The following is a 27,773-nucleotide window of genomic DNA, read 5'->3' as shown; positions in this document are numbered from 1 at the left end:
GACTCAGTGACAGGGATTAATTTTCTTTCCCTTGAAATCTTTAAATCAAGTTCATTTTTCTTTGACTTGCAGTTGTTCAAGAGGAATGGCTGCATTAGCTCTAGAGAAGACCTAATAGGTCCCTCTACTGTGTACCTCCAACATGTCCTGGTGAGGATTATTCTAGAGAACATCCCTGCAATATAGCCTCATAAAAACTTTTTGCTGTCACTCACAGAAGGCCACGGGCTTTGCACTGACCCGACACCGCAAGGTCTCCGGACGTCTCTGGGCTTGCCGTGCCCCGAGCCGGGTGTCCCTGTGATGGCAAGTGTCCCATGGCCAAGGACTCGTGCCCGACCTGCCTGAGCTCAGCGCTGGGGACACCCTGCATGGCCAAGGGCTGCCGCCCCGGGCAGGCACTGCCCAGCAAACACCAGATCTTTGCGTGCCGGGACTGGGCGCTGGGCAGCTCTGCCGCTGGTGCTGGGGACTGGGGAGAAGGGAGCGGGTGATGGGGAGACGCGGGATGAAGATACCCCCAGGTGGTCCCAAGAGTGAGAAGGAAGCAACCCCACCATGGACATCAGCTCCTCCCAGGGAATTGCTCAGGGTAGTGACAACTTGCAGTGACAACCCCACCTTTCTGCTGTAGGAAGAGCTGTTACCTTTGACTTACAACTCAGAGAGATGTTGGAAGGGTGGGCATCAGTATTGGGTCTGCATGGCAAGGTCTTGGTAGCGGGGGGGCTACAGGGGTGGCTTCTGTGAGAAGCTGCTAGAAGCTCCAAGATGGACCCGCTGCTGGCCAAGGCCGAGCCCATCAGCGATGGTGGCAGCGCCCCTGGGATAATGGATTTGGTTGTGACCCCATGGGAAGCCCACGCTGGAGCAGTCTGTGCCTGAAGGACTGCAGCCTGTGGAAGGGAGCCACGCTGGAGCAGTTCATGAAGAACTGCAGCCCGCGGGAAGGACCCATGTTGGAGAAGTTCAAGGAGAACTGTCTCCCATGGGAGGGACCCCACACTGGAGCAGGGAACGAGTGAGGAGTCCTGCTCCTGAGGAGGAAGGAGCGGCAGAGACAACATGTGGTGAGCTGACCCCAACCCCCACTCACTGTCCCCCTGCGCCGCTGGTGGGGAGGAGGTAGAGAATTTGGGAGTGAAGTTGTGCCCGGGAAGAAGGGAGGGGTGGGAGGAAGGTGTTTTTAAGATTTGGTTTTATTCCTCATTACCCTACTCTGATTTATTGGTAATAAATGAAACTAATTTCCCCAAGTTGAGTCTGGTTTGCCCAAGACAGTAATTGCTGTTTGACCTCCCTGTCCTTATCTTGACCCACGAGCCTTTCATTATATTTTCTCTCCCCTGTCCAGCTGAGGAGGGGAGTGATAGAGCAGCTTTGGTGGGCACCTGGCATCCAGCCATGGTCAACCCACCACGGCATCACTCCAGGAACAAGGGGTAGATACTAGGAAGTATTTTGCCTAACAGAATGGAGTAAATTGCCCATATCTATTGTCTTCGCATTCGCAGGCGTATTCATGAGACAAGGTTCACGCTTGTCCTCCAATGCTCCCGGACCTCACCTAATCCAAGCAATGGTAAAGGATTGGCACTGTCAGTCTACCCTGCAATGAGTGCAGATGCTTTCAGAGAACAGGCAATGCCTTTGGGGAGCTGGAGATGCTCTGGGCATGGGGCAGGGCAGCCACCTTTGCAAAAGTGCTGTGCAAGCAGGTGCTTCAGCCATGAACCTTGCTGTGTTAGAGGATGTGACTAGTCAGTCTTCAGCAGGGTTACCCTGCTGGGTTGCTAGAATAAATTGTCTCCCAGAGGGTCAGCTTGCCCACCACTGGCTTCTATTCTCTAAATCCCCTTTTGCTAGAAGAGGCTGGACAAGCCCATTGGAAGGTGTGCTCAGAGCACTCACCAGTGTCTTGTAATCAATCTGCTGTCGAATAAGCTTGTCCTCACTCAGTGAATACCGGGCCTCCCCAGTGATTGAGTCGATGGGACCCTTTTCCATCTGCTGCTTGATGGCACAGAAAAGGGAGAACAGAGGCTCGCCAGCACACTCCTGCAGGGGTGAGAGACAACCATGAGGCGAAACAGGAGAAGCAGAGGTGAGAACCCAAACTACATAGCGTCTCAATGACTGCCACAGCTTGCCATCCCCAACCGTTCGAGACAGATGCATCAGTGGGAATCAGTCTGTTCCATACAGCCCAGGAACAGCGGTTACTTTCCACTTCCACAGAGTGCAACCAGCCCTCTCGAGTGTCCTGTCACAGGACAAAGGTGCCAGTGCTCCCTGGCAACGGTGGGGCTAGCAGAGCCTTGTAGGAGCTGTTCAAGTGATTGTCACCAGGCCAGAGCTTTGCGCTGGAGCAGGTGGTGGGATGTGTCCCAGAGGACCTGGAGACAGGTCTGAAAGGGAGATGGACACTGGTGCCCCGTGCTGGGTGTCTGGGCAGACTCCACAGTGTCCCCGCGCACTCTTTTGCTGGAGGCAAATAGGGATGCTCAGACAGAAGCTGCTCCATGACCCAGGGGAGATGTACCCCTGGATCTGTACGGTCGCGTCGGTGATGTCAGATGTGTGGGGCCCAGCACAGGACAGCAACAAGCAGCCCACAGACAGGGCCAGCAAAGCACACCTCTCCCTAATTTCTCCTTCCCATCATTCGCACTCACTGCACTGCTCTTCCCACAATTCTCCTAGCCTCTCCTCCCTTGCTGCCCTCCCTCACGCACCCCTCCTCATGCGTCCCTCTATTGCCTCCCTTCCCCTTCATCTCCCCATCCTTCCTCCCCTCCTCCCCACCTTGCCCTCTCCTCTTGCAGTGTGTCCCAACTCAACGAGCGAGGTCATTTTCCTCTAGTGTAAATCCCAGCAAAAACAAGTTAATAATCTGAAGCAAAGTGGCCCCTTTCTCAGTTCCTACACCTGTCTCCCACTTAATTAGCTTATCTGCCAGCAGCATATTGCTTCTGTGTGCCTGTCTCTTGCCCTTATCAGGCCTCTGTTCAGGCTAAGGCAAGAAGACAAGCAGCTGAGTGGGGGTGAAAAAAGCCTATTATAAAAGCAGCTCTTTAGAGAGTCACCTCCTTATATCCTTTCCTTTCAGCTGAAAGCAGGAATCTGATACTGAAGTCACTGAAATTACCTTCCAGAGACCTACAAAACTTTCCTATGTGTTCATCCTTGGACTGGTTGTGCCTGAGAAAGGCTCAGGGGAATGGGATTGATTCGTAAAGCCTTGAATTGCCAGGAAGAGGGTGGCTATTCTATCCAAACAGGGCTGTAAGGTGTAAGGATATCTAGCAACCATATTGGGAGTGGAAAAGACAGTGCAGAGCCCAGCTCCTTCCAAAAATGCTGGTGCCACAGCAATTAGCATGCTTGAAGCTCAGTGTGGGTCCCCAAGAGGAAGCTGCCACCACCCAGCAGTCAGCAGCAGGTCTCAAAGGCTGAAAGTCTTTTTTTTTTTACTACACACCACCTCAAGGAGACCCTCCAGGAGGACCGAGAGGGCTCAGGGGGTGTCTCAAGTCTTTTCACTCTTTTGCTGATGAGTGTCCTGCAAAGTCGATGCTACTTCCCACTGGGATACAAAGCAGCAACAGCCTCAGCCCGTGTTGGGTTCTGGATGCAGCAATCGGATTTACATGGTGTATTGAATCCAGCCCTCTGTACTCAGAGGGTACATGGCCGTGCCCAGGGTAGGCTTGAGACAGCCTAATGGCAAGAAGAGCTTGGGCTCAGGCCTAAATTAAACTAAGCAGGGATTCGGTTGCGGTGTGCGTAAAGCAGATAAGCATGATGGAGGCACAGGGTATGATGGAGGCACTGAACTGGGGTGGGAGGAGATCTCCAGCCACTATGGACTGAATATATGGGTCGCCACATGATGGAGATCTGAGTCTGCTAGTAAAAGGAGAGCATTTTCAATATAGGTCTCCATCAGGCTCTGAAATCCTTCACGTTTCAGCACTGAACCTTAGATCTCACCTCTGTACAGGAGTAAGACCAACAGGCTGCCTCTCTAACGAAGTGTCCCTCTTTGTTCTCCCTGGATCAGAAAACAGCCCCTTTCCATTAGGCAGTGAGCTCCCTCCAGAGAAAAAAAGCCTTTTCCTTTATATCTAGGAAGTTTTTGCCCCAACTAAACCTCACCAAGAAGAAATGTATTAAAGCAGCTGTTCATCCAGGCATGCTGCTCCTCTTACCTTGAGGAACTTGTACAGAAGGAACGTGAACCAGTTGGTGAGCATTTTCTCAGCCACAGACTCTGTCCTAAAATCAGCCAGGGAGAAAAAGCAAATTGGAAATGAGTTAGTCGTGCTGTTAATATTAAAGGGCTAGTCAAAAGATTCGCGTTATCCATCTTACTGCCTAGATCTCTGAGCCCCATGGAAAGTCTGGCATGACACCATCAGGATTAAGCACATCCTAGGTTCTCTGTTTCAGCTTTGGATTTAGGAAACCTGCAGGCAGGCATATCCTTACTGCCCTGTTGATTCCTCTGTGACTAGGGATGTCTCTGTATGTCTGTTTTGCAGTTTCTCCATCAATGAAAGGGAGATGACAACATTTGAGGGAACCTTCTCAGAGGAGTTCAGGGACGATAAATCCATCAAATATGAGGAGCTCAGAGTTAGGCCATATGACAAGTAGGCTGTATAAATACTTAAGACAGACAGATCTGAATCACCAGAGAATAGTTATCTGGCACTGACTATCTCCCTGGCATTTGGGAGTGATTATACTCCTCAATATGTCGATGTAGCGCATTCACAGAGCTCATCCTTTTGCCCTTGAACACTCTGTTCTCAAACAAACAAAAACCCATCTTGAGTCCTCAGGGTGAACGTTTCCTACAGAAGAACCGACTCAGAGCTGTAAATGTGGTGTGGACACCAGGAGCACAGGATAAACCTGTGTACGTGCACTGGTGTTGCTCAAGAAGAAAGCAAGAGGCCCTGCCTGGATGAATTAAATGGGTCTTCCTTGTCCTGGCTATCACCAAAGCCACACAGGGGTTCTTGCTTAGGACAGCAGCTTGCCTTTTAGATTCCCTAGTCCTTCAGCATAAAGCTGATCTTGCTTCCTCTGGAGCATGAGACTTGCAAGGGGAAGGGTTTGCATCACTGGAGCGATATATGTGGAACCAGTCAACAATCTTGCCTGAAAGCAGTGCCTTCTTACACCAACACAGAGCAAGTCATGGTCCCTTCCCTAGCTAAATGCAGTTGATCTTTATCCTGGTTTCCATATGGATTTCTCTGTTCTTGTGGGCAAATCTCACTTATGATGGGGATGGTGGGGGGAGGAATGATAATAGAGGTGTTTTCTGTTGCTCCTCTTTTCTTGCCTGCAACCAGAGAAAGAGGTGATATGGTCCCAGTTTGCTACCAGATTAATGCTGTGTTTCCTTCATCTATAGTGATCATTGCTGTGTCTCTGCCTAGAGACTGCCTCTGTCCAAACCAGCCTGTTTGCCTTGTATTCCCCTTGGTCAAAGTCACCTAGCTGCTGTCCTCCGTTGGTCATCGTATGATATTCAATTCCAGCAATCCCCATGCTTATCATGGTCCGAGCTCCTCACAGGGAACATCACCCAGAGGAGTGCTCTTTCCGATACTCCCTAGTGTGACACCTGGGACCCATCACAAGGTGCGAACTTATCTCATGAGAAAAAGGACTGAAATCCTGCTGTGTTGTCGCTCTCTGCCCTGACAACTTTGATCTCTTTGAGCCTGTAGATGTCCTGCAGGATGAATATTGGACACAGGTGAGGTGGGAAAATCATTCCGGCCAGCTCCTTCCTCCTGTCAAATATCCCCAAAACCCAACACCGCAGAAGGGTGTTGGAAGATCCCCTTCCATCCACAGAGTCACAGGGAGGGAGGGGAAGCATCACGTTGAATCCGGCTGCTCCAAATAATTGTCTGGGGATGTCACACCAACACCTGAATCCCAAGGCACTGAGCTATTCACATGTTCATCAGTAGACTCTGTTCTGGTGCTGCTCAGTACAGGACCTCCATCTCAGAGCACAAACCACACCTCTGACTTCTTGTGTTTTCAGAGCTTGGAACGGTGGAGATGCCTTTTTTGTTTGCTGGCTCTCCTTCCAAAGGCCACACTTCATTCCCAGCAAAGATGACTAAAGTTAAAAAAGTGCTGGAGGAAGGAGAAAGAGGGAAGATGGGATGCTCAGGACAAGACAAGAGTGAACAACCAGGGAAGATGAAGAGATGGAGAAAGTGGAAGAAAAGGAGAAAATGAAGGGAGGAGACAGTTGGAAGGAGGCAGTGCCATCCAGCATCAGAGGAGAAGCACTGAGTGGAAGCCTGGGGACAGCTGGAGGGAGGTCACCAGCCAGCCTGTAGGCCTTGAATTACATCAGGGAGTCAACTGACACCAAAGCAAAGTCCAGTCTCTGCCACTGGCATTGCTGCCCTGAATGCCAGGAAGTGCCTTCTGCTCCCTTTTTTGCTGGTTCTCCATGGTGGGCTGTGTGCCAGATGAAAAGCCTCCCAGCAGGCACCACAGATCTCTTCCCTGACCAAGACATCCATCGTAATCATCTGAGGGCTCCTCAAAGTTGGCTCTGACAAGTGGCAAAGGCCATTCATCTCCAGAAGACTCCTCCTGATTTTACTTAGGGTCCTTGAATCAGAAGGGTTGGTTCAGACTGTGAAAAGGAGATGAATGTGATCCTAAAGGCAGAAGAGGCAACATTTCCCAGACAGGGAAAGCACATTAATTACAGAGCAGTAGATTTTTAATTTGAGGGTTTCCACAGAACTGTGGAGTTTAGCCCTTAGACCTGGCCAAGAAGCACCAATCCAAACTCGTGCCCTCTGTGAAACCAATTTTGTTATCCACTGGCTTCAAGAAGCTCCCAGCACCACCGCTCAGGGAGAGACAGGGATCCCACAATGCAGCCGAAGAAGACTCTCCATGTGTCCATAGTTAACTCATGAACAAGAAACAAAGCAGGGCAGTCCGCGTCCCAGGCAGGAGACAGCAGCAGCTGACTTACTCACCAGGGATATAACAGCCCATTCTATGTGATATAGGTCCTACACAATGCAATTGAAGTTTTCAGGTTAAAAGGAAACATAAGCATAAATGAATATCTTAATCACAGAAAGATTCCAAAATAAGGCTTAGGAAGCATGGGTTCTTGCTGCCCTTATGAAGCTTTCTGGAAGATCCATGTTAAAATCCAGAGGTTTTCTGTAACTTTTAATCATTGACTACATTTTGGTTAGGGAAGAGGTGGTGCAAGATCTACAGACACACTTGCTGAAAGGGAAGGAAACGCAGAGAGGATGCTGGGAGGAAGAGGATGAGTTCTCTGAGAGAAGGCATGCTGTGTCAGGAAGTCTTAAATGAGCAGGAAACCAGAAAGGGAGAGCGATTCAGTCTTCATTCAGCCCTACTTGTCTTATTCACCCCTCTCTGCAAACAGCTTCATGCCAGCCCTATGGGGTTATATGAATTGTGGCTGTCTACCGTCCTGATTTCACACCCTGCTGCACAAACAAAAAACAAGCAAATTTGCCCATTTCCTCCAAATACAACTAGCATGCTTATGTTAGACAGTGGGACACAAGCTGCCCAGCCCAGCTCACTGCAGCCCCAGGCATCCTTACCTCCGGAGCAGCAGCTTGGGGTGGTTCTTGCTCTCCAGATTTTTGTCTATGAGGTCGGCCAAGAGCTGTTTGAGGACATCAGTGGCGTACTCCAGCTTGCTCTGCAGCACGGTCATGATCAGCGAGGCCACATTACCACGGTCCCGCATGGAGAAGCTGCGCTGGGACTCCAGCGTGCGGATGAAGGACAGCAGGAAAACCTTGTTATTGATGAGCTGGGCAAAGAGCTTCAGGCCTTTCTCCACGCGTTCTTGCCTATAGCCAGGGACCTGCACAAGAAGAAAGGGAGTTTATACCTTTTCCTCACTACCCACTGTCAGACCTCCCCAAATGGGTCACACAACCTTTGCTACCGTTCTGCCCTCAACCCTCCAGCTCCTCCAACTCTACACTTTGACATCAAACAGAAGTCAGTTCTGAGACAGGGAAAAAGGAAAAGCTGCTTCAAACAGCAGAGACAATTAAAAAAAAAAAATCTTGCATCTAGCAGGCAGGTGAGTCGTTCCTTCTGCATCACAGTATAGTCCTGTAAAAAGGAAGAGAGTCCATATGTCATCTAATGATTTGCCACCTCCTAGCCACAGCCAGATGACTTTCCAATCTTGCATTTCCCTCTCTGAACAGTACACCAGAAAGAGATTGCTAGTGCCTAGACATGGTACCATACCATGATATATTTTTATTGTAGTCAGACCGAAGTCTCAGTCTATCTTCACCTAAAACCTTTTTGATCCCTGCAAGAAACCTGCTTACAGAGATTTGGCGTTCAGCGTTAAGAAGCTAGGAGAGGCAGCAAGGAAGTGAATGGGGAAGAGAGCCTGGGGTCAGGTTTTGAGGAGATGAAGAGATGCAGTGGCTGAGATGGTGATCATGCAGCTGGGCCTTGGTTTGAAGAGCTAGGTAGACAAAGGTGTGAGAGGACACCCTGAGTTGGGACCTGTCTTGGAGGTCCCACTGCAGGAGGACCCTTGGGCTTGGGAGACAAAATGATTTGGAGATAGAATGGTTGATAAGCCTCTAATATAATATATTTCTCAGTTGTGAGAGGCTGCTGAATTTGTTTTTATTATAGAACAATTTGGGACCTCAACACCAGACCCTGGACTCTGCAGTCTACAATGGGCTTTACCCTTTCCAGTCCTCCTGGCTCTAGATGAGAATGGAGCCTAAATAGAGAACTCCAAACTCATTCTTCCATGTTGCCGAAGCTGTTCCAGCCCTTGAAAAAGCGTCCCTGGAAGCTGGAGGGTCTCAACACAGAGAAACACATGTCACTGAGGCATGTATGTATTAATAACCCACCAGATTTGGCACTTTAATCCAAAACAAGTAGGTATGCTTTGATGACCAAGTAATGAAAGGCCCCTTAAAGAGTCATTACTTTTTCATTCTGGAAATTAGAGCTCTTAACTCTTTTTGCATACTGCAAATAAATTGCTTACTTAGTAAATAGCTTGAGACAACCAACCAACCAACCACTACCACCCACCCTACCAATAATTATTTTTAACTCACTTGCTTGAACATTTAATATTGTCTATCCCCGGGTTACTGTGGAGAATTAAAAAAAATAGCAAGAAAAGTATTTTGTACTGCATCTGGAAGCAGTTAATTAGCAAATGAACCGGAAATAAGTAAGACCTCCTCACTGCAGGATTTATGCTGGGGCTTTTTGCAATAAATAGCAACTCCTAGGTGCTACAGAGAAGGGAGCAGAATGGGAAGTGCCTTCCCTGATATGTTAGTAGCCAAAGAAGTTGACACTGAAAGAGCTGTTGAAGCTGTACAGAGGATTAAGGAAAAAAAAAAAAGATGAATGAAATGAAAGGAAGACGAGATCAAAGGTGGCAGATTGAAACATCAGCTCTGTGTCTCTCTGTATATATCTACGTATGGGAGCATCCATGCTAAAACCTCTATAGGGGTCAGATGCTATTCTGTGGTCAGCTGGCTGAGGTTAATGAATATAGGGATTGAAACGGGCTGTGGGTATAATGAAAGTGTTTGTGTGTGTGTATACATATGCGAGAGAGAGATACATCACCCCTCCTCTCTTGTGCTCATTTGCTGAGGCTGCTGAGCTACTCTTCCTGAAGGAAAGCAGCTCAAGGCCACTCTACCTGCACCCCAAAGGCAAATATATACAGTAGTCAATGTGTAACTCAGCCTCCTACCCAATCCCACAAGTCCTCCTTGCTGGCAGACCACGTTTTTTAATGCTTCTCTCCATATAGTTTGATGAATTTTGGCTCTCCTGAAGGAAAGGAGCAAAGATGAGCAGACACCTCTGATTACACAGCCAGCCAAGCATGGTGTTGCCTGCGCCAGCTCCTGCTCCTCCTTTCTGCCAACTAACCCCAGTCTTGGCCTCCAGCAATCTCACCAGCCCATGCCAGAGCCTCTCTGAAGCTCAGAGCTTGCCAAAGACTTTGCAGAGAGCTCAGCCAACGACCTCCCTGGCCTTGGCCATGGTGTATCCCCTGCTCCTCTGGCCCAGGTATCCCTCGAGCAGAGCCTGTCCATCTGCCAAAGCCTGAAGCAGTTTTGCAGCATGGGCAGACCTCACCTGGGGTCTCCTCAAACTCCTTGTCTCCGGTGAGGTAATACAGGCTGTGTGTAGACCCCAACAGTGCTGGGCAATGCCTGGCTGTCGTCCCACCGCTGTGGTCAAGAGAGTTGGGGTGGAGGAGGCAGATGTGGGCAGAGTATGGGCAGACTGATGCTGTGGGTTTCTGACCTCGCTGCAAACCACAGAGCGTGGCAAAGGTGAACCTCCTTCAGTGACTGCAGGTTATTTATATAGGCGTTGCCACAAAAAAAGGCCTCTAGGTAGTGTAGGTGTCATGCAAAGCTGGAGTGACACAGGCAAATACGCTGCTCTGCCATGCAACTGTTTTTCCTGGCGCCTGCAGAGCAGTAACTAATAAATCCAGTCTAAAAAACAAACTCCAGCAGGATGAAGACCAAGGAGAAGATTAATAGAGTAGACCTAATGCACACAGATCTATGAGACTTTTACAAATAGATGAGTGATCAAACAGAATTTAACATCTAAGATAGAGGCAATCATCTTCCCTTTTCAACCTGGATTTTTAATGAGGTGCTGTTTCGTCCCTGGTAGGACACAGCATTGTAAGCCATCAAGTCCCTAACACTGACACAACATCTCTTGCATTCAGGACAGAATAGGGAGGCATAAGAGGATGCAGAAGCAGGAGATATTGGTTTCTTACCTCCAGATCCCTCAGGACTGGATGATCTTCAATGCCAGGGAAAAGCACCCTCATGGTGTAGGTTCGGTAATCGAGGAAAGGGATCCCAGCTCCATCCAAATCGCTTGTCAGCTCGTGAATATCTGTCTGGAGCTCTGCAAAGGCTGACACAAAAAAGGCACAACTCATGTAGCAATGACAGTCCACATCAACCGTAGCATGATGGGAAAGGCCCTCAGACCCATGTGTATGAGACTAAGTCACAAGTGGAGAAGCAACATGTGGAGAGGAAGAAGGTGGTGGACAAGAGCAGTCTCACCTTTCTTATAACACAGGCTCTCTCTGGACTGTGAGTTAGCAAATGCAGTTAGGACAGGGTGGAGGAAGGCTGGACTCAGGGAAAATAGGCAAAGTCAGACTAGATCTAGGCTTGAGCATGCCCACAGGGTTCAACATTCCTTTTGCCTGTGTTATTTTGTCTCAAAGCTTTGTGGCTGGATGCCTCTCTTCTACCAACAGTGACACAGTGTCAGCCTTCCTTGCTTATCCTACCTTCTTTGCACTCCAGTGCCACCCTGGACTCCAAGTTGTCCATCTGCATCTGCAGACGCTTGAGGGTGAGGTCGCTTTCTCTGGATTTGCGCTTGTACGCAATCAACACAGCCACGATGAAGATGATGAGGAGGCCGCCGGCCACCGCAATGCTGACAATAGCTGGCAAGCTGAGAGGGCTGTCTGGAGAGATGTAGACCATCCCTGGGGAGAACTCCATCCCTCCTACACGAGCCTAGAAGGAAGGCAGGAAAGAGTTGCATTGAAACTGTCGAACAAGCAGGAGCACAGAGGAACTTCATCATTTCTGTGACTAAGGCTGAATAATGAGTTCCCTTGTCTCCCAAGCTAAACGGATCACGAAGTACTTGGAGAGAGAACAGCTTAAAAACACCTGAAATGTCATATAGAAGCACCTCTGTTGACAGAGTGACCATGAACCCAACCAACAAAGGACTTGTGGTGAGACAAATCTCACCAGTCCCAACGCCCTGACTACATATCAGTCTGGGCTTCATTCTGGGTTTTCCATTCCCTGTCCCGAGCAGTTATGTTGTGCTGGACTGCCCTGATGACACCTAGTCCCAAAATGCACACAGGACACACAGCTCATGGTTATGGTCTGATGGGTCTTAACCTTACAATAGGACAGGGGACATCTGACCCAGGCAGCTAGCACAGCAGGAGTCAGTACAGTGGGAATGAAGAAATCAGAGTCACAATTTGCTTTTGACTCTTCAACTGGAGAAAACTCTATCTGGAAGCCACTGGGATAGGAAAAAAAACCCAAAACACAGAAACCACAGAGCCTGGCCCATGCTCTTTACAGCCCCTCTTGCGGGCAGGGTGACCGCAGATGCTCACCAGTGGGACAGGGAGCTGAACGCAGCTTTCTGCTCTCCGTGCATTCCCAGAGGTTCCCAGGGCTGCTGCCAGCCTCTGGAACAAGCTGCTGTGTGAGGACTTTGCTTTTAACAGCCAGAAAAAAACCCTGCAAGCAGTACTGCTGCAAGCCCAACAAAACACTCTGCTGAAGCAAGTCTGTTTGTTGGGAGCCCATTTTTACAATACGAACACCTCTCCCAACAGTAATCCCATGGGATACTACTTGCTCAAGGCTACTGTAAGGTTGTTCAAGGCTATTTGTAGAGTAGGAGAAGTTTGAGTGGCAGGGGGAAAAACACTGCTGACTAGCCTGAGGTATAAAAAGAAGGCTTCTAGGACTGTGCTGTGGTAGGGAAACACTGGTTATAGATCAACAGAGAGCTAGGAAGATGCCATGCACAGAGCTTGAAGGATCGTGACGTGGTGATGAGCCTCATCACTTCACCCCAGCTGAGCTTTGTCATGGAGAGGAACAGCAGGCTTGGCACAAAGTGCAAAATCTTGCTGCCAGGCAGAAATGCAGTCAAGATCCCAGGGCTATGTGCTCCCCCTCCCACTGAACTGGGACCATTACAGCATGTAATTGAACCTTTTTCTTCCTCCTTTATAAGGAGCTCTCCCTCACCTTTCCAGCTCCCACAGCAGCTAGTAAAAACATCCCCCACATCCCAGCCTGGTGGCTAGCCTTCTGCTTCATCCCACTGGCTCTCAGTTAATCAGTCCGTCTCCAGCTTTCCTGTATACTCATTAATCCCAGGCCTCCCATGCCTCAGCTCAGGCACCTACTCGGGTTTCCTCTCTAGGTTGCAGGAGGAAGAAACCAGCCCCAGGAGGAAGGGTTGGAGCCAGCAGAAGAGGCTGCGAAGCAGAATCATGAATTAATGGGAAGTTTTCCAGCTGCTCTCGCTCCTCACCACCATAGCTCTTGCTGGGGACATGATCCCTGTGACACCGACATCTCCTAGAAATTATTCTGGCCCAGTTACAACCTCTGAGAAGATGTCTGTTTTGCTCTAACACCAGCTGTAGGCTGTTCCTCAGTGGGTGCCCGCCAAAGCCACCTAGCTGTAACCTTTACGTCTTGGACAGGACAAAAGTGAATGCTTGGAAAGATCTAAATTCCATCCACAAAGTCCTCTCATGCTATTTTGGGATGGGCTCTAGAGAGATAACAATGTCCACAGTGAGAAACAAACCCAAATCTATGCTCATCTGTCCAGGTAATACACTTTCAAGGTGACCATTCCTGTAGCATGACATTGATGACTTGTAGAGCATCTTCAGTGGCCAAGGAACAACCTAGCACCCACGTAAGTTGAGGATGCAGCAGTAAGTAGTTTTCCCATCTATTTCAGGATACAAGGCCCAACTGACTTATAAAATCTGCATGGGTCAGAGGTTTGGTATTGGTATGGGGCATGTTCAACTGAGAAGACAAACTACCAAATTCACATGCTAATCTATGCACTGAAAGTTGTTGCCTTTTGCCCCAGACTACTGCCCCAAATCCTTCCAGCAAAATTTGCTCACCAGTTCTCACAATTTCCTTCCTGTTACAGCGGATCAATAAATAGATGCATTATATTTCATTTCACTGTTTCCAACAGTGGCCCTTTTCCTCCAAGCCCTGCAGTCAGATGAGTCCATTCAAGGAGTATCAGACTCGAATCAAAGAACCCCATCCCAATCCCCAGTGCAGGTCCGTCCTCAAGGCTCGCAGAACAGCCTGACTCCATGGGTGGGATTCCCCTCACCAAACACTCGATGTGCACACCTGAGTTAGACATTACAGCATGCTTTCACAGTCAATACAGAGAAGAAACACTTTTAGAATGTGATTCATGTGAGCTGCTTTTGATACCTGCTTTGATAATAGGATGAGACGTTTTATTCAGTGGAAATTCCCATTTCTCTCCATTAAATATAAGGGGATCTAGACTCCTAAAGGTAGGAGTCTAACAAAGTTAGCCCCAGTGTGTTCCTCTCTAAAGGTGGTTTCACCACTGGGAAGGTTGCACAGTCCACGAATCAAACTGCCATGATCTGAGGGAATCTGTCTCTTGAAGAAGAAAGCCTGCAAGGCTGGAGTATTATTGTGAGCATTTAAAAGAAAAACAAGCAAATATGTAGATATAGCCCTACTTTATTTCTTGGGCCACTGAGTGTTTCTGAACGAAGCTGTTTATACCTTCCAGAAGTCTGAACATGAGCCCTCCATATTACCAGACAACTGTTTGGCCACCTGTTAAGCCTATTAATCATGAATTTGTTCTAAATGGTACTATGGCAGATCCCAGTTTTCCCCAGAAAAGTCTTAGGGACCACCTGTAGCTGTTCGGGAGTTCCTGTTTTGCAAAACTTGACTGTGGTAGTGTCTTCCCTAATGCAAGTTTGCCCTGGCCAAATGTAAGTGTCTACCTCAGGATGAGATGAATTGTACCCTGAATTTCAATTGCTATATTTGACCATCTCTCCATTCACTGTACAAAAAGTCTAGTGTGACTTTCAATATGTAAGTGCCTGCATTAGATACCAGCGACCCTTCAGATATACTCCACTTCTTTACTGCAGACCTTCTCCAATATAGTTACTTGTGGATCTTCCTCATGTCTCTTTCTTTTCCTTGGAAAAGAGCTTACCTCTGAGTTTTAGTCAATCTTTTTTAACCATTGCTCAGGCCTTTTAGTTCTTCTCTATTTTTTCAAATATTCAACTCTGTCATCGTACAAAAGATAGCTGAACTAGATCAAAAACACGTTGACATCAATGTGTGTCATTGTCACTGTTCCTTCCCTTAGAAATAATCTCAGTGTTGCAGTGGTTGATTTACTCCCGTGGTCCCCTCTCAGATCTAGGCCACTTCACTTTGCAAGAAAGGGTTTGTTCAGCAACTTACTCAAGGTCACACAGTAAATTGTTGGCAGAAACAGGAAGAGAACCTGGGACAGCTACCTGTCAATTATCCTGACCATCAAAGTGACATTCATGTGAAACATGGGGATACATTTTGTACCAACCCCAGCAACAGAGATGTTGTGCCATGCTGGAGGAGGCATTTCCCAGCCCAGCTGTCCCCCTGTTAAGTTCCAGATGTAAAGTCCATCCTTGAGCACTGGCCACCATCACAGGTGACCTTCTGTATTTGGTTCCCAGCCCAGACGCTGTCAAAGCATTGCCTCAGTGTTGGCAGTTGAACAAGATATCTGTAACTTGCCCCTAATACTGAAGCTCATTAACAGGCTTCAATGCGATCATCTTCCTATGTTTCCAGCAGCATCTCTTGTTTGATCAGCGTCCTCAAAAAGGGATTATTTTTTTCTCTATGGCTTCGCTTAAGCTGTCCCAAGCTGCAGGAGCAGCGGAGTCTTCCCAATTAGTAAGACCTGACCAGATGTTCATCCTCCCTGATCCCCAGGGGTTGATTATTGCTCACCTGACTTTGAGTGTTGTCTCTCTAGGATTGGCTTTGTCCATCTCTGACTAACCATATGTTTAATTATATTCATGAAAATGACAGGGAACATATATTGCCTTGTTCAAAAGCTTTGGTATTCACATAGAGAAAATCTCTCCCTTCATTATTGCTCCTCTTGGAGTGTCTTAATGTGCTTTACAACGAATCAAGAGCCACGGTATATTTGCATGGCTGAAAAGGATTATTACCTCTATTTTCCAGATGACAAACTTTGGCACAGAGAAGTTAAATAGCCAGTAGGAGGTCTCCCTGCAGCAGTCACAAATGAGACCCAAAATGGTCACCGTAAACTCTATTTTCTAAAAGTACCCAGAAAACTCTCTTTTCAAAGAGCCATGCAGCATGTCTCCATCAACCTCTATGAGTGTCACTGCATTGAAATAAATAAATATGTGACAGATACAGCTTTGGGAGGGCAACAGAGAGGTGAAAGAAAGTTGATCACAGGGAATGAGAAACATTGGTCATCTGTATGCCTGATGTCAGTTGTTAGCTTTAGTTGTGTTTCCACCCACAGCTTGGTACAACTCAGATGAGTTTGCTGATGTGCTGTTTATCAAGCAACAGCACTGAGGAATGCAAATGACTGAGAGGAAAGTAAAGAAGGAGTGAATAAATCAATGGTGAGAGGAGGAGAAGCTCCCTCTGATGTAATCACTAGGTCCATTTTTCACAGGTTCCAGGAAGGATATGCAGGAGCATACTAAGTTGTATAGATGTCAAAACCTCAAAGTCCAGTCACACTATTGTCCATATCATATTTTTTTTCTCCTACATAAAAGCAAATTTTAGCCACCAGCATGTTAGTAATTGCTGGGGACTGTGCTGAATTTAACAAAGTATTGCATGTAGGAAACACGTTACATATATGAACTTATTGAGCATCTAGGGTTCATACAGATCATACAAAAACAGAAGAGAGGCAAACTTTCCTAAAGGGACTTGATTATGAAAGGTTTCTCACTGTCCACAAAGGTCTCCAGGTTACTCTTCTGCTCTTCTACTTCTCCAAATTACTCTTGATTGGGATATTATAACAAGAAGGGGCCCTGATGTTTATGGGATCTACAGAAGGCAAATGGGGATGCACTCCTGGGTGATCTCTGCCAGCTCTTCAGTATTGGTGTGCCCTCTCAACCCACCCAGGGAGGGAAGGCTGAGGATTAAGCACCACTTACCATCACTTTGTGCCGTCCGATGAGGTTTGGGGACTCACACAGTAGCTGCGCATCTGATACGGTCACTGCACAGGGCTTCTCACCAACCAAAACCGTATAGTTCAGCTTGGCATTCCCTCCTGCCACTGGTGGGATCAGGTTCTTGCCCTAGATAGAAAGGAATATCACCACCCCCCCCAAAAAAAAACATGTTAGGAAAGAGTTTGCCTTCCATCTCTAGTTTGCTCCTGTGACACAAGATTTAACATTGCACTTGACATTTGTGGTTCACTATTAGCTAACACAGAGAAAAGCCAATTTAGAAAGTCATGCAGAGGACAGCGTGGATGGCTACAGACTGTCATCAGTCAAAACAGTCTGTTCTGTTCCTCTCTCTCTGGAACTAAATGAGAAATGTTGCCTCTAAGTCTTGCACAAGCAGATCCTCACAAAACTTATTCAGGCCAAACATGCAAAAAGGTATTCTGCAGGCACAATCATTTCTTTGCATGTTCACCACTTAAAAGTTCTGATACGGAAATGCTCAATCATAAAATTACTTCTCTGTATTGCTGTCCAGATTACAGAAATCACAAAGGACTGGTGTCAGATTTAGCCAGGGGTGAGAGGAAGCTCTTGAAAACCCAAGAAATACAGTTGGGTATTTAATTACCAGCCCTGTTGCAGTGGTAGAAAACGTTCTTCTCCGGTGAACAGCAGTGGGTACAAATTTAGGCTGCACATAGGTAGCTGCAGCAGGAGTTTATATTTTTTAGTTATGGGTATTGGCAGATGCTGAGCAGTGATTTGTGCTTGCAGATGGTGACTCTGATATGATAAGATACAGTAGGTGCAACAAGTGAAGGAAATTTCTGGGATGCAATTGGGATGCCACTGTGATTTGTGGGGTGCTGGCAGACACAAAGAGGCAATGGGTGGCAAGTGTTTGTCTTTCCTCATCCAGTCCTTGGTCCCCACCTCACCTTCAGTATGATGGGACTTCCTGGCTTCAGCTCCAGGATCCCCGAGGGATTGAAAACCTCAAAGATTGGGTTTGGGTAGTACGTGAAGTTGGTTTTGTTGAGAATCAGCAGAGACTGCACGTTGTCAAGAATGAAGCCAAACTCCTCTGGACGCTCAGCAAGCTCAGACTGGTGATTGGGGTCAACAGCCAGTGCTGGAGCCTGGCAGGTCATCTCTGTGCTGTTCTGCACCTCGCAGTTCTGGAAAAAGAAACCCAACACAAGGAGAGTTTATGGAAAATGCCCCCAGCCCTCTTGGTGGGCAGATGATACCTCCCAGTGAAATGCTAGCCTACCTACTGCCAGAGGACAGGGAAGAACAGACTTCCTTGGTCATCGTGGGACAGGCTGGTGCTCCACTGCTTCAAAACATACCCCATCCCCATCACGCAGTCAAGGCTGGGAAGGGATTAGGAAAGTTTTTCTGGGGCAGGTGTGTGGGGCAGTTTGCACTGCAATTGGGCATCCTGTGCTTCTTCCCTGAGGTGGCTCAGCCTCTGGGGTTGCCAGAATGAGCATCTTCCCCTAACCTATTTCCTTCTGGAAACAGAAATTTCTTCCTTTTTTTTTGTATGGCAGAGACTAGTCGAAGCCTCACTACCACCCTGCAATTAGCTCTCACACTCTGGGGAATCAGTCCAAAAGTGTATGTCCGGTGCATGCTCAGTTGTGCCCAGGACTCCTGTTTGACCATCAGGTTACCTGGAATGAAGCCCAGGAAGCAGGAGTGGTGAAGACAGTTGGGTAGGACTCAGGAAACCCTGAAGTTGACTTCCAGCCCTGTCAAAACGCTGCTTCTTTCGTGTATTTGAGACATGGATAATAGATTGTGAAAGGTGTTTTATCCTGACTCCCATTTTAAACAACTAGGAATTAGATATCTGGTTGTCCTTCAGGATCTGAGCCTTCATCTTTCTGTGTTGTGGTTGCTAGCACAATACATCCTGGTCTCACCAGGAACCAACAGGCTCTGTGGGGAAACAGCACCAGCTCTGTGGGATCCCGACTGTGCTTGGTATGAGAATCTTCTCCAAACTACTCCAGTATCTCCAGCATTGACAGCAAACTCATTATCACAGCTAGCGTAGCTCAAGTGTTAATATTGCTTTGGCTCAAATCAATAGAGAGGTAAGTGACCTGGACCAGCCAGTTTTATATTGTAAAGTCAGATGTTCTTTGCTGTAACAGCTCTTACAAGGAAGAAAAGGCACCAGAGTACTTCCCAGCACAAAACTGATGGGCAGTTCTACACGAGCATGTTTGAGATGATGAATAGGCGTCATCATCTGTACGATGGCATGATTGTTTGAGACCATTGTGTCAGACAAGAGCTGGAGTCTGCTGGAAGAATAAGATGAAGTTATGCAGGCTTCTAATTCTGCAGGAAAGCTAGGTGAGTGTTTGGCTGTGCTGTACCAAGAAATACAACATACTACCAAACCATACCTATGAATATGCATAATCAGTCAGACCAGGGCTTTCGCAGAGTTCATGAAGGACTGGAAGATTGCCAGACAAGATCCACATCAGACCAAGAAACTAATCTCAACAGCTATTTCCTGAATCTGGAGAGGTGACAAAATTGCTTTGGGTTTGGCTTTATGAAGGGAGCTATTAGTTCATGGCAGAGTTGGGATAAGACCAAAATTTAGGTTCCTCAATTTGAAAATTGCAGATGCAAATTAATCTACCCCATATTCCTGCATTTTCTTTTCGGATCTACCACAGCTTCACCGCTGCTCATGTGGCAGTAGATTTTTTTAATGTCCACAAAGTGTTTTGAGAACCTTGGGTGGAAAGCCCATGGATTAATCTTAAAACCTGAGAAATGCAGAGGATCTGGACTTTCTGCCCCCACCCCAATTAGTCCTTCTGTATTTTTTGCTTTTGGAGCTGCTTCCTCTGGGATGTTTTTTCACGTGTTGTCCCAAGAAGTGCCCATACACAGACAACACCTTTTCAGACGCTGTTGCATGGCCCCATCATCCAACTTACTGGAGGTACCAGCAGATGTTTCCTGCTCCTCAGTTTCCTCATTGGAGGTGCTAAACTCACACCTTTTATAGCTCTATCAGGAGCTGCTCAGCAGCTACTGGCAATTGGCTCTTTCCAAGTGAATTGTCCTCCCAGATCTTGGTAAAGTTCTGCTGGTCTCTACAGAGCTACATCTGATCCTCAGTGGTCACTGAGAGTTGAATCAGGCTGTAAATCTAGCTGGTTAAACCTGGATACACTCTTGCAGGATCCCAAATAGTCCAGGGAGTGGACACAGTAGTACCAAAGAGTATTATTTACAGTCCCTTCTGATACCAGCATGCTCAGCTAATAATCTGAATTTGGGTCTACTTATGCATGGGCATGGCTGATAAATAATGTAGGTCATACATGGGCCAAGAGAGAGGGCAGATATCCCTGAGCCAACAGAAGAAACAGGCTCAGGAGCTGAACAAACTTTTGTGATGCCTCTCTCTGGTTCCTCTTTGGTCCTGTGCTTCTTCACGGAGAGACGATGGGGTGATCTTTCTGAAAGCAAGTCATCCCCTCTTTTCTGGATGCAATAGGAGATTTCAACCTCCAGAGCTGGTAGCCAGACCCTATCACGACCTCGGACATGTACCCTCCTGTGATCCCCAGCTCAGCAGCCATACTCACGTTGACGTGTTCCTTTCCACCGTGCTTTGCCCGGATCTGAGGGTTTTGGATCAGGTCTAGGTGAGTTCCCCACACTGCAATGGGTGTGTTGCCGCTAGAGAAGAAGAAATGAAAGAAGTGCATGAACCCAGCTATAGATATCAGGACCGACTGCACCAGCAATGGGTTATCTGTATTCCTAAGTGTTGATTGCAAAGTGTCTGACCACATCTCACAGTCCCATAGGAAGGGAAAACAAAACAAAAAAATTTTCCTTCATTCATAAGGTGAGAAAGAAGTAAACCCACATCCTTGCTAAAACTGTCACATCAAGCAGCATCTGGGTGTTTTTCATTGTTAAGACGCAGCAATCACAAGCTTCAGTAATGAGAAGAGTGGGAAATTTAACAGGGGCTCTTCAGAATGGCCCACAGACTGTATCTCTTATATCACTTAAAGGAAGGGAGCCCCCAAAAATCCTCATAGATACTGTCCTGTGCAATCAGCTCTTGAGGATTCAGTGCTACCTTGGTCGAGGGCTGCAGTCCTATCTTGCATATTACACCTGCTATAAAAACATCACCCTGAATAAGATGTCACCTCAGTGAACCCACTTCAGTGCTGCCAGGAACCTGGGCCTGCAGCATCTAGTAGAAACAGAGACAAAGTGTTCAGCCTTGGTGTGCACAAGCCATTTGCTCAGTTTCTATTTGGTGATCCAGGCAGACAAGCTCTGCCATGTGTGTTAGATCCAACATATGACAGAATAGAGATTTCCAGTCACAGTGCCCCTTTGCTCAGGCAAGGACTGTTTCCTGAGAAAGACGATTCATACAAGCCATGGCACTGCATTTGGTAGATTTTCTTGCTTTTATAACGTATCTCAGCCCAGCTTAAGATGGGGAGATGTAGACAGAGGCCTTCTTATTCCCTGCAGTAAGTGTCACCAGAAGGAAACAGCTTTCCGAAACACCCTTCTTTCCTTTCCCTTGCCTCCTGCAGCTGCAGCCAGCAGCACTGTTTGTGGGACTTTGGGGAGCAGAGGGGAGGGAGGAAGGAATCTGCAAAGGAGCATTCCCAGGCTTCAGTAGGAGCTGATGCATGGCTTTGAACGTTGTGTTGAGGGGAAGGATTCACCATAGACAGCTTTGGCCATCCCAAATCAAAACAGCGTTGCTCTACCAGGGTGAGCTCTCCCTTTGCAGAACTGTGGCGGAGGCAATGGGATGCAAGGGCTGAAAGGGGAAGAGTTATCTGAGAAAGCAAAACCCTTCAGCTGTCAGGGCTCACGCAGCCAGGGCAGGATGAGGAAATGTCATCAACAGGCGGCCCCATCCCTGAGGGTTTCCCGGGGTGAGGAGTGCTCTCATCAGTTTTGGCACCTGCCTCCATAACTCGCCTTGGGAACTGTCCAGGCTACAATTTATTTCCTGGAGTGCTCTGGCTGAGAATGGGAGGCCATGTGGAAATCAGTGGGATTGGGAGAAGTTCAAAATCCCTTTCCTGCCTCCAGGTAAACCTACACATACATGAAAGGTGAAAGAAGTGCCTTATAAATGAGAAAACACCAGACGATAAACACACTGTAAGGAAGAAGCCTGTGTTGGCCAACAGATCTCCAGTTCTGACCTTTGTTTTCCATGTTCCTCATTTATCTTCCATTATTAATTAGATGGGGCAGGTAGGAATGAAGGCAAATATACATCTCTGCTCAGCAGTGTAGCTATGGGGTTTCAGTGAGTTGGCTGCGCCAGCTGGGACCGTGCTTCAGCCCCTCCAGTTACACCCACACTGATAAACCAAACAGTCAGGACACCAGCTCAACCACTGGCTGGTGGCCATGGATGCTGATAAGCTGTTAGTAGTACCCCAGGCAATGCCTGGTCATGGTTCAAGGGATAGCAAGGGCCAGGGAGCACTCCCAACAAGCAGGATAGATGAAGCTAAAATTTCTTTGAAGGAGGAAAGATCATTGGTGGTATGGATGAAGGCTATGCATGCTCACTAGCTTCAGGACCAAAGAATAGACCGGGATTAAGTACTTACTAGTTTAAACATAGCCTATGTAACCAAGAAGCCTGTAAATTTGGAGTAATGAGCCATGAGTTCTGCCAAAGAGCATTGTCACAACAATATCTTTGGGCAGGTGCTCCTGTGACACTTGTCTGAGAGGTTCCTTATGGTCTTTCATTCAAGCAATGCCTGTACAGACTGATCCACAGTCAGGACAACATTTGACCTTGAGTTTGGCAGAGTACCTCAAGATCTTGCTCTCTGAAACCATCAGCTGAGATGGGAAATTTCTAATGGGATATTTTATGGGGTAAAACTACATTTTGCCATTTCCATAAAATCTGCTTGGATGGTTGAGTTCTCTTGAACGCACAGGGGATCTCTTCTGAAGTCATACATCCACTTACAAGAGACCTCCCCCTCGCTGCCTTATAGAAAAAATACCCTTGCCTCAAAATTCAGCTTCACTTTAAGTATTGCTGATATCACCTCGGGAGAGCTGGCTCACCAGAAACCAGAAAAGAAGGATATAAACCGAGTTGTTCTTTCTCCACTGTCCTGGTTCTTCTGGATTTTTGGCTGTGAGCCTTTATAATTTTTATTATCATTTATTATTATATTTATTATGAATCTCTCCTGATTCAAACTAGAAGGCATTTTGTATCTTTACTCAGCTGAAAGTTTTACGTGTTCCAGACATATCAAATGTGTGCGCATATGTACAGATATATGAGTCTGTGTATATATACATAAATACTTTCATTTAATCAAGCAAGTCTGTGCACACAGTTTTAAATCCATGTGTTAAAAATTCTGTATTTGGTTTGGAAACTGAGCTTGCAGGCTCAGACCGCAGTTATTAAGCACAGCCACAGCACCAGATCAGAGAGGGGCCTTTTCTCTGAAAAAAAAGCCAAAGAAGTTGTGTTTGCTAAAGACGTGAAATCACCCCCAAAGCCTCTCTGGCTTGCAAATCAAGCAAATAAAACTGTTGCTTGCCTTTGCATGAAAACCACCAGCATTGCCTTTTGCGTCTGCAGGTGAATGCCCAGTCATGGCCACTTCTCGACCAGGTCGGATCAGAGCCCAGAGACATGCTGCTGCCCAGCAAAATAACAGAGGTGCCAAGTCTACAAGCTTTCTTAATTTAATTCTTTATTGTCCCAAAAGCTCTGAGTATAATTTTCTGTCTGCAGACCCAGATAATTGCTGGACGTAACTCAAATCAAACCCAGATCAAAAGTATTAATGGAGCCTCATAAAATTCTAGTTACCTGCCAGCCCTGTATGACTCTTTTTTTTTTTGGCTATGGGAATAAATTAGCAGTAATCTTTTCTTTATTGTCTTGGAAAATGGCACTTGAGAAGGTTTTAAGCCAGGCTCAGTACATTCATTCACTAATTTTGCAAAGCTGGTTTAGTAGCAATCATCTATCCCTCAAAACAGCTTAGCCCCACAGCCAGGAGTGATGAATCAGAGAAGCACAGTGGATTTGCTGTAATGAATCATACCGCATAACAAATATACTGAGGAACAGCCTCCTCGGTCTATCTCCAGATCCATGTGTCTAGACTAACTTATTTCAGCCCAGAGTTGGCTGCGCTTTCATCCAGCTCTGTGTGGGGAGGCTTTACTCCAATGCTTGTCTCCATTATGACCTGCTGGACGGAGGTCCACAACTAATAATTAGAGTGTTTAAAACTGTCCCGGACACCCTGAACCACAGTGATAATCCTGGATATTGCATCTTCTCTCTCTGCACCCTCTTCCAAGGTTATGCACGTTTGGAGTGGTTCAAAAGTGCACAAGGAAGAGGATGAAAGCGCGTAGGTCTGGTTAAAATGAGGCACCTGTTAACGCTCAAGTGGATGCTTTCTGATTTCAGAGACGCTGAAAAGAGCAAAGGGTAGAGGTGGTACCTGAATGATGAGACAGGTAGAGTCCCAGTCATCCATCCTGGCAGCTACACCCCCTGCAAGTAAGCTGGCACCCACTAAACAAGCACCTCTTCTGAATTCCCTTTATGCTGGGAGGTGGGATGGGAGATCCAAGGCAGCAAGCAATGGGATGCAGAGTCTCTGCAACCCCAGCCTGGGCAAAGCTTTGCCGATATACCCAAAGCATCTCCTTGGCTGTTTCTTCATCTCTTGCTGGCAGCTTCAGCAGAGAAACCAAGGAGTAAATGGGCTCTGGAGAGCTTCTCCTCTCACCTCCCAGCCAGACCTGAGGCCAGGCGGAGGAAGGTCCCCGTGCTGCAACTTTCCTGGGGATAACAGGGGAATTCACTCTCCTAGGCTGTCAGTCTTGCACCTTTTAACCGGCACTGAACTCACTTTAATAAGGAAGGGAGTAAAGCGATTTCTCATTTCACTGATAACCTGAACTCTGACTGAAAATAAAACCCCCAAATGGAAAATCCAGACACTAAAGCTTCTGGCCCAATGTGCAAAGATTCAATCCGGCTAAATCGGTAAATTCCTTCACGGTAATTAAAAGCACTAATTGATTTGTGAAAACATCTTCTGGATGGGAGCTGAACCGGGGGGATTTACAAGCCCTGCTCCTAATCCCCAGATACCCCCATCAGTCCAGTTTGACAGGGAAGCAGCGAGCTGCCATGGATGAACGAGGGGAGACTAAGATTTTTTATTTTGTATCTTTTCAAGGAAATACCACTGCATTTAATGACCAATTTCTCTCTTCCCGAGGCCATTTCTGCAGGCTTCTGAGAGCATTTGGGTATCACTTTGATGCCTTCCACAACCAGGGCAAATGCTCCTCTCAGACACCTTCATGTGAACCCTCTGAATTCACCAAAGCAGCATCAATGGGATGAAGAGAAAAAGGGATGCCTAACGAGGAGGAAGGCTGTTTGATAGGGCAGGGACCAGGGCTCCCTTTGTGTTTCATCTCGGGAGACAGCCCTGGGGCTTTCAGGCATGACAGCCAAACAAGCAATGCTCAGTCCGTGAAGGCTGTGGGAAAGGTAGGAGTTGCTGCTTTCAAACCCAAAGGAGATTCACTTCGCTAAGCACAGTTATGACATCTATGCCTCTGTTTAGGAGATCAGTGACTGGTCCTGCTGCCATGCAAAGCCGTGGACCCAGCCTGATGGGGCCTGAAACACAGTCATGACCAGAAGCACTAGGAATTGCAGCTTTTAGGGATACAAACGTGTAGTTTAACCAGCCCCAGTGGTCCGTAACATTACTCAGACAGGAGCATCCTGGTGCTGGAGATAAACCCTGGGCTGCAGTAAAGAGGGAGAAAGCTTCAACACCAGGTTGGAGACTTGCTGCACCTACCTTTGTAATTAAAGCACAAAGTCTCCAAGGAAAGCTTCTGTTGAGCATTGGAAGCTGGATTTTGCTGCATTAAGCCAGGAAGCTTTGCTCTGCTAGTGAAGGAGGGGTGCAGGATCATTTAGGTTTGGACTACGCGGAATTTGTTTGGAGAAAGGATGGCTCCTGCCCATCCCTCCTGAGACTCTGTGGAAATTTTGTCCTGGGGTACACATGAGCACAGACACAGATTGAGCATCCAAGGTGTTACAAGGAATGCACAAGGCACTGCTCGCCTTTTGGTCTTCCCAGGAGGCAAGTTTACCAGCCCTCATGGTCTCAGGCTCTGGGAAGAAGCTCTGCACAAACCTATTTCTTAGTGAACACAATGCTTGGAAAGCACTTTTCTCTACCCAGGACTGATATGAACACACCAGTGCTGCATTAGAAAACCATGGGAGGTGGTAGGGGGGGTCCATGCTTACCTGAAGATGCTCCAATCAGGCTCGATCCTGAGGATGGTTGGATCCTCTACATACTCATACTGCAACTCCTGATGTATCTTGGCCTTGTCCACTCTCACAGACACCTTCACCTTCTCAAATCCTTCATCTGAGGCAGTGGTGTTACAGACAATGTGCTTGGTGGATCTCCTGTGAGCAGAAGCAAGTAGATATAAACCAGGCACTACCAGCAGCAAACCAAATGGTGCCAAAAAGAGCCCAGCTACTTACTCTTATGTCCTGTGACCTTAACCTATGCTCTGTGAAGTGGTGAAACTCACTGCTACAGGAATATGCTGTGAACAGCGTGACACATTTATGTGAGGAAGTAACATTGCCTTTTCGCTAGTTTAAATAAAACCACAAGAGTCATCATTTCTCAGGTCTCAGAGTGAAAACTAAACCCCAAGAGAAGTCCAAAACAGACCTCTCTCCAGAAGTATTTCTTTGTGATTAAATACTTGATGGATGTTTCCTTCCTGCCTGCAGACATATGCAGCAGCAGCTCATAAAAAGGGGTGTTTGCACCTCAGCTTTCCAGTCTGGGATAATAAAGTTTACTTTGCATAGGACTGTAAGCCTTGTTTAAGTGCAGCTTGCAGTGTGCCTGGGACCTTTGCATGGGAGGTGCTAATGTAGTGGGAATCATTTTGTGATTATACTCAAAGAGTATTCTGCATAAACCTTTCCTTTTGGGCAGATCTCAAAACCAGCTCCAGGTTGGAATTTTCCAGTGGCCCTTACCTTGCAAAAAGAGGCAAAAAGCCAGGCTCCAAGCACCCTCAGCCTCATCTTATATCCCTAGAAAGGATAAAGCAGGGTGCATCCTTCCCTTGCAGCATGGCACTCGCCTTCACTGACTGCACCCTCCAAATTCCCCTGAAAGACCACGCTCAATCCCTCCTAAAACTCCCCGATCTTTTCAGTAAGCATCCTCAAGCAGCTGTGGTTCCCACTTGGCCTTTTAAATCACAAGCTGTGACTTCACCCTCCTGAATTATAGATGCTGAAACACAGCACAGTCATGACAGGCAGCTAAACAGGTTCCCCAGAGGCAGGAGAGGGAAGGGCATTGCCCCAGGACAGCGGTCCCAGGTCTCCTCTGAATGAGCCCTTCTTCTGCCAAGGACAGGCTGGGAGAAACGTGCCAACTTCATCTTCAGCCTCCACTGATACTGGCAGCGAAATGTGTTGCACTGGGTAGTTTTGAGCTGCGGGAGCCCCTGGGAACAGGATTCAGGCTCATTCTCACAGGGATCAGGGAACATTCAGCAGGTAACACTGACATTAAGCTTCTCTGAACTGCAATTGAACAGGAGCCAACCCAGAGCGAAAATGTTACAAATCATCCATTTCTTAGCACTACAGGACTACTCTGGGATAAAAGGGAGG

The 27,773-nt window shown here is 47.3% G+C and overlaps 1 protein-coding gene across 2 annotated transcripts in view; it reads right to left on the bottom strand.

The window, feature by feature from the left end:
* Positions 1 to 27,773, bottom strand: part of PLXNA4 (plexin A4) — a 455,411-nt gene that overhangs the window by 42,296 nt on the left and 385,342 nt on the right. For both annotated transcript variants that reach the window (XM_069801537.1, XM_069801538.1), the window contains exons 16-24: positions 26,364 to 26,531; positions 20,605 to 20,698; positions 17,914 to 18,153; positions 16,952 to 17,098; positions 11,414 to 11,648; positions 10,883 to 11,025; positions 7,650 to 7,918; positions 4,212 to 4,278; positions 1,912 to 2,058 (exon numbers count right to left, since the gene is read on the bottom strand). In XM_069801537.1, coding sequence (XP_069657638.1) covers positions 1,912 to 2,058; positions 4,212 to 4,278; positions 7,650 to 7,918; positions 10,883 to 11,025; positions 11,414 to 11,648; positions 16,952 to 17,098; positions 17,914 to 18,153; positions 20,605 to 20,698; positions 26,364 to 26,531 — 1,510 coding nt within the window. The remainder of the gene's footprint in view (positions 1 to 1,911; positions 2,059 to 4,211; positions 4,279 to 7,649; positions 7,919 to 10,882; positions 11,026 to 11,413; positions 11,649 to 16,951; positions 17,099 to 17,913; positions 18,154 to 20,604; positions 20,699 to 26,363; positions 26,532 to 27,773) is intronic.

Source organism: Haliaeetus albicilla, chromosome 14 (genome assembly GCF_947461875.1).
Source record: "Haliaeetus albicilla chromosome 14, bHalAlb1.1, whole genome shotgun sequence".
Lineage (NCBI taxonomy): Eukaryota > Metazoa > Chordata > Aves > Accipitriformes > Accipitridae > Haliaeetus > Haliaeetus albicilla.
Note: the sequence above shows the minus strand (reverse complement) of the source record. Positions and strands in the feature narration are given on the sequence as shown.